The 7,500-nt window shown below is 41.1% G+C and overlaps 1 protein-coding gene across 6 annotated transcripts in view; it reads right to left on the reverse strand.

The window, feature by feature from the left end:
• Positions 1-7,500, reverse strand: part of sulf2b (sulfatase 2b) — a 376,002-nt gene that overhangs the window by 34,938 nt on the left and 333,564 nt on the right. For all 6 annotated transcript variants that reach the window (XM_063209170.1, XM_063209169.1, XM_063209167.1 and 3 more), the window contains one exon: positions 1,670-1,845. In XM_063209170.1, coding sequence (XP_063065240.1) covers positions 1,670-1,845 — 176 coding nt within the window. The remainder of the gene's footprint in view (positions 1-1,669; positions 1,846-7,500) is intronic.

Here is a 7,500-nt window from a genome sequence, read left to right on the forward strand (position 1 = left end):
AGCTCTGGGGTGTGTTTCTCGAAAGCGTAGTTGTTAACCAGTTAGCAACTTGGGTAGTTGTCAATGGGAAATTGCATTTCAAACAACGAAGTAGCTAATGTAGTTAGCAATGCAGTAGTTTCGAGAAATGCACTCCTGGTCACCTTGGACTTTACTTGTGTGTTAGTATTTGTCAGATTCTTGACCATAGACCAAGGCAAGTTGACAGGGGAACAGAGAGTCCTGTACCCAGATCTAGGCTGCATTAGAACCAGGTTGTGGAGAGGCCCACAGCTGGTGCAGTGATACATTACAAGCCAAAGACTGTGGAGCCTTGACATGGGCCTGTGTGTGTGTGTGGGTGTGTCCACACACGCATCTATGTCTGTGTGCTTGCATGTGTGTGCTTGCATGTGTGTGTGTTTGTGTGTGTGTGTGTATGTGTGTGCGCGTGTGTGTGTGTGTGTACAGTGTGTATATGAACAAATATCAGTGTGAGTGTGAGCCTTGACATGGGCCTGTGTGTGTGTGGGTGTGTCCACACACGCATCTATGTCTGTGTGTTTGCATGTGTGTGCGTGCGTGTATGCATGTACGTATGCATGTGTGCATGCGTGCGTGTATGCATGTATGTGAATGTGTGCGTGTGTGCATGTGTGCATGCGTGCCTGCGTGCCTGCGTGCATGCATGTGTGTGTGTGTTTATGTGTTTGTGTATTTATGTCTCTGTTTCAGAGCCCAGAGCATTGCAAACTGGTGAGTCCTGTCATCCTGTCAGAGCGGCCAACCCAACGCAGATGTGCTCCACGTCAGCCTGCTCTCCAAGAGGGAGACGGTTTCACTGCATTTGTACATCATTATTGCATTTACGCTCCGCTCTTCCAATTCCTCTCTCTCCTCCAACTTTGGCCCGATCCATCATCTCTCCTTCCTCTCTGCTTCCTCAATCTCTCTATGTATCCCTCTTTCTTTCCCTCCTTCAATCTCCTATTCTATCTCTCGTTCACTCCCTCTCTCCCTCTCTCTCCCTCTCTCTCTCTCTCTCTCTCTCTCTCTCTCTCTCTCTCCCTCTCTCTCTCTCTCTCTCTCCTCTGCTCTCTATGTTTCTGGCTCCAGCGGTCTGTCTCTTTAATCCCATCCATTTGCTCCCATCAGTGCTCTGCTCGTGGCTTGGGACAATCCTCCAGGGAAAATGAGAGCGAGTGGAACACGTGCACGTGTGCTTACTCAGACACAACACACAACACGTACAGCATACAAACACATGCACTCACACACACACACACACGCACGTGTACGCGCACGCGCACACGCACGCACACACATACACACACACACACACACACACACACACACACACACACACACACACACACACACACACACACACACACACACACACACACACACACACTGACAAATGTACAAGCCCACACATACTCCAAACAAACAGAGAGAGAGAGAGAGAGAGAGAGAGAGAGAGAGAGAGAGAGAGAGAGAGAGAGAGAGAGAGAGAGAGCGAGAGAGAGAGAGAGAGAGAGAAAGAGAGAGAGAGAGAGAGAGAGAGAGAGAGAGACAGAGAGAGAGAGAGAGAGAGAAACAGAGAAACAGAGAAATAGCGAAACAGGAAAAAAAAGAAAAAAAGAAAGAGAGAAATGCAAAATAAAGAGAGGCAGAAAACCACACTCACATGGTCCCTCCCTCTATGTTGGGTCCGCGTATGTAAAATGGCACCCGGATGTCGAACTCGTAGGGCATGGACTTGCCCTTCACCAGGCCAAACTGGCCGATGTGGTAGCCATGGTCAGCCGTGTAGATCACGTAGGTGTTCTCCAACTCGCCTGTCTCCACCAGCATGTTGTACACCTACAGGCAGCCACACACAGACAGCATCCGCACAGTTCAGTTCACTTCAGTGCAGAAAACTTAATTTGTCCTAAAATAGACTAGCTTTCGCCACACACTCAAATGTCTCCGTGACCTCTCTCCTCCGCCACTCGCTCTCTACTTTGCCACAGACTGAGATTATTCAAAGCAAACTGAAGTCTTTGAAAGCTTGACAGTCCAACATTCCATCAATAAATAGCATAAATAAATAGAATTACAAGTAGGAAGGTAGGCACCTACATCCAACATTCAGTCAAACATTGCATCCAGGTGATAAGTGGAGAGATTTGTAACTAAAGAGCCAGTAAAACTAAAGGAGAATGCAGTGACAGTATCAATACACAGTGGACCTACAATAAAAAAAATCATAAGGATCCGTCATGTCTTTACTTATTTTAATGACAGATGAAACAGACAAACACACAAACAGACGTACTGATCACACCTTGGCTGAGATAATTACTCCTTCTTGCATTAGTGCAATGAATTATAACAACAATTATTTATAAAGCATTTATAAAGCTCAGCCTCTTTTTTGAAAACACTACAGGGCACACTTCTCTCTGGATGATAAACAACGGCTGAAAAGCAGGGAGGTGAACTGGAGCAACAGCATCAGGTGTGGGTATTGTTTGGCTGGTGTAACCTATTTCTGTTCCCATAGCTATCTTTAGACCTCCATCACTGGTCCTTGTACACGCATTGTGTGGCAGGCCTGGTTTTCTTAAGTTGTGGACTATATACCACTGTGGGTGTCTGTCTGAGCTGCCTCACAAGGTTGGTGAATTTGGAGCCTACGCTGATTCTCACACTTTGAGGTTTCATGGAAAGTGTTACTGATTTATTTAAATCATGCATTGGCAACCTTTTCACCATCATCGCTTCATTTATTTTCATTAGGACAACATTGGTTATACAATTGAATCTGTTCTGATATAATTTAATCACCTCAGTATATAATGGTAATCTTATTCCAATCTAATATAAATCTACGTGTAATGGCCATTGTGGGTGTTTGTGTCTGTTGTATGGTGTGACATTTTCCACACTGTTGTTATTGCAGATAGAGAGTGTTTCCCCTCTCGTCTAATGTGTAATATTATTTACAATTATTATTATAATTACTGCTTTATGTTGGTTTGTTGGTCTTCCCTTGGGGCAAAAAGCATAACACTAATTTAATTTCATGCAGTGGAAAAATCATCTAGTCCAATTGTCTAGTCCCTTTGCTTTGACTGACCTTCCCGATGCTTTTGTCAATGATGAATGAAGAAAGCGAGATGATATTATATGATGATCCTTATTATTTTTTGGTTAGAGGCCTTACAATACATATAATGTTAATCTAGCTCTCTAAAAAGTCATTTTAGTTCTGATTTAGTTCCTTTGCATGGTCTAGGGAAATAAGGAGATACAATTCTGCACTATCATGTTTTTTTTGCTCTAATTCCTTGGTTAGACTACTTTGGGACAACACACATGACATTAATGTAATTTAATCCAGCTCCGTAAAAATCATTCTGATTCCGAGATAACACTTTTGTTTATTGCGATAAATGGTTGATAACGAGTAATAATAATTGCTATTGTTTTGCTATACATGCTTGGTTAGAGGCCTCATTTTGGGACAATAGACATGATATTAATCTAATTCAATCTAACTTCATTTTTAACATTTCTTTAAATATGGTCTGACCTTTTCCATGATGTCGTCCAAGAACAGCATGGTCTGGACTGGAGCCTGTTCCTTATCTGGTCTAACATCATTAAGTTTAAGTATAGGAAAGCTCTGACCTTCTCCAATTTGTCTATAGAGAGCAGGGTCTGCAGCCTCTCCATCACCTAATCAGATCTACGTCTCTAGTCCTGGCCCTTTGCATACTGGAGTGTACTATAGTATACTGTACATACGGTAGTTGCATATTGCAGGCCATCTCCAAGCTGTCGTCCACAGACAACAAGGTCTGCATCCTCTTGCTCATCTAGTCTAATCTAGTCCTTTTTAAAATTTAGCAATTGAGTTTGCAAGTCACCGTTTTTCTTGTGAACATAATATTTGTGTTTAATGTCACTGACCTACCCATGGTAACCCATGGTAACCACCACACACGTCTGACAGAGACGTTTGAAATATTTCTCTACAAGCCCTGATACAGTTTTTCACTCCTTACCAAACGTTTTACCAAAAGTCTGATTACTATTGCTTATTCAAAACTTACTCTCGAGCTGAAGTTTCCTATATGGCTAGTGCTTGCAGCAGGAACTCATTTAGCTCACAGCAGATGACCAATATTAGTGGGGTCGTAGGCATGTGCATTTTTTCTCAGTCATTTCAAATTTGTGTTAAAGTTTGGTTTTCACTCCCAAGTTGAAGTTTAGGGTCTATCGAACAATTTGGGTTCGAGTGTCAAACACACAGATAACAAAATGGCCTGCGGGGGGCGCTCTAAAATATATAAACTGCTATAACTTTTTATTAGTTTAACCAAATTTAACATATGAGGTATGCATGGATTCAGCATTAAGAGGAGGAGCTGGTGGGCTAAGTATTTGGTTACCAGATTAAAGTCACACTATGTCATAAACACACTAAGCCCATGGACAGCAAAATTCAGGGGTTTTTTTTAATATAAAGGGTGGAAATGCCCTCCAAGTTGCAATGAAACATCATTTATTGTTACAAGTTATTGTAAATAAAGCCTGGTATATCATTCAACTTGATTTGATCAGAATATCCCTGAAGCACAAAGATACCTAGGATACCTATACGCAAATATGGCTGCATAAAGCCTATGTGATATTTAGGACCCAACTTGCAACTTTGAGTTTATGAATTTAGGATCATGAGTATCAACTTTTTTCGATGAAGCCATATTCTATTCACACATAAAATCACAAAAAAAAGTTATATGTGGAAGAAAATAAATCAATAATAATAATAATAATAATAATAATAATAATAATAATAATAATAATAATAAGACTGCATTTCCGGAGAGACAATGCTATTGGTATGCTTGCGGAATATGCACACACACACAGAGCTGTTGTATACACACAGAGAAACACGAGGGAAAGAGATAGGTGTGTGTGTGTGTGTGTGTGTGTGTGTGTGTGTGTGTGTGTGTGTGTGTGTGTGTGTGTGTGTGTGTGTGTGTGTGTGTGTGTGTGTGTGTGTGTGTGTATGTGTGTGTCTCTGTGCGAGAGAGAGAGAAAGTTCTACAAGGCTGCATGCGTGTGTGTGTGTGTCTGACTGAAGATTCTAAAAGGTGACAGTTTGGCAGTCAATAGCTGAGTAATATGTGCAGCCTTATTTTTACGCTGTCATATCTCCAAAAGTTTTGCAAGTTGACATGATATTGACACACAAATAGCACAAACCTGCTCTTCATGTCAAAGCTGAGATCACTTTTCTTGGCCAAATGGTTCAGTCAAAAAAATGACATATTCAGGCCTATGCGCTGAGCTGTTCACACATTTTTTTGTAAGTGAATGGGGACACATCATATGGATTTTAAAACTGCTCTCTTTGAAACATTTTTAAGAGTTGGCTTTTGATCTTCACACAGTTTGTATTCAGAGCCAATACCTCTCTGACAATGCCTTTACCTAGTTGATACCTAGTTAAAAACCCCAGGACAGGTCACCTCTCACTCTAACTGCCACAGTGTGTGACATTATCATCTTGACCATTTTACCATTCATTTCAATGAGGGGGGAAACAGAGAGAAAACTGAGGAAAAACAAGTCTGGTGAACGAATGAAAGGGGGTAGGCCAGCGAAAAATACTCCACCCAGAGCCCTTTTTGAGCCGTTCGTTTTGGCACTTGAACCGTGTCTCTATCTCGAACACTGCAACGATTCAAAGCTGCCGTACTAATGAATGGCGATTCCCATATGCCGAGGTGAATGGAAAAATGTAGAATAATAATAAACTGTTGATGAACAATTAATATGCTTTCCCGCAAGCATACTAAATAAACTGTTGGAGAACAATTAGTATGCTTGCTGGGGGCAAACAGAGGCCTTTGGCAAGCATACTAAATAATACTATAGGACTATTTCATACATGGTAGACACAATCATCTGCTCTGGGAACTGTCCATTTGTTACCAGCGTAGTTGACAGGAATGATAACCGGTCTTATTATCTGCATTTGGCAGAAATGCCTGCCAATCTGGTAACAAATGAACAGTTCCCAGATTTGGACGACACTACCAAAGATGCAGTTGCCAAAGATGTTTTCCAACTAGAGGTGAAGTGCAGCTGTACTAGTACTTGTACAAATAGACCTGCCAGATCTCGGTGCAAGTGCATGAAGTCCACACGTCTGTGCAAGTGCACATACAATTTCTAAGACTGACCACTGACTGTTTTTGCATCTGTTCTCTGTCATAGTTATTGTAGAGTGGAGTATTGGAATAAATGTTAGCCCTATGGTCTTCTGTTTACTTTTTGAATGCAGGAAAAAATGATGTTCCCCATAGTATTTATCATCATCATCATCATTATTATTATTATTATTATTATTATTATTATTATTATTATTATTATTATTATTGATTTACTTTCTTCCAGATATAAAGTGTTTAAGTTGTGAATAAAATGATGGCTTGATTGAAAAAAAAGCTGGTACTCAGGATCCTAAATTCATAAACTCAAAGTTGCAAGTTGGGTGCTAAATATCACATAGGCTTTATGCAGCTATATTTGTGTATATGTATCCTAAGTATCTGTGTGCTTCAGGGATATTCTGAACAAATCAAGTTAAGTGATAACCCAGGCTTTATTTACAATAAATTGTAACAATAAATTATGTTCCGTTGCAACTTGGAGGGCATTTCCACCCTTTATCTTAAAAATCCCGGATTTAGCTGTCCATTGGCTAAAAGTGTGTTTATTACATAGTGTGTCTTTAATCTGGTAACCGACTATTTAGCTCACCGGTTTCTCCTCTTTGGGCTGAATCCATACATACCTCATATGTTAAATTTGGTTTAACTAATCAAAAGTTATAGCAGTTTATATATTTTAGAGCGCCCCCCGCAGGGCATTTTGTTATCTGTGTGTTTGACACTCGAACTCAAATTGTTCTATAGACCATAAACTTCAACTTGGAAGTGAAAACCAAACTTTAACATCAATTTGAAATGACTGAGCCTATTACGACCCCACTATATAGTTATCAAAGTTCCGACTTGGCAACATTAGCTTCTTATCGTCAAGTCTGTCTTAAATTCATGTCAAATGTAAATGCCTATGCCAAATAACATTGGGAACTTTCTGGGGCGGTGGTGGCTCAGGTATTAGAGGAGCCGTTCGGCAACCAGAAGGTTCGAGCCCCAGTCTGCCTAACCCCATCGATGTGTCCTTGACCAAGTTACTCAACCCCAAGTTGCTCCTGGTGGCAGGGTGGTACTCTGCTTGGCAGCCACTGCCACCGGTGCGTGGATGTGAGTGTGAATGGGTGAATGTGAGGCATACAATTTCAAGCGCTTTGAGTGCTCGAAGGAGTGGAAAGTCGCTAAATAAATGCAGTCCATTTACCATTTACCATTTACCATTTACAAACCGGAGGCAGGTAAAATGCTAATCCGCCGCATACCTGATATTACCCCATTGCCAACCCTGTCG

Source organism: Engraulis encrasicolus, chromosome 10 (assembly GCF_034702125.1).
Source record: "Engraulis encrasicolus isolate BLACKSEA-1 chromosome 10, IST_EnEncr_1.0, whole genome shotgun sequence".
Taxonomy (NCBI): Eukaryota; Metazoa; Chordata; class Actinopteri; order Clupeiformes; family Engraulidae; genus Engraulis; species Engraulis encrasicolus.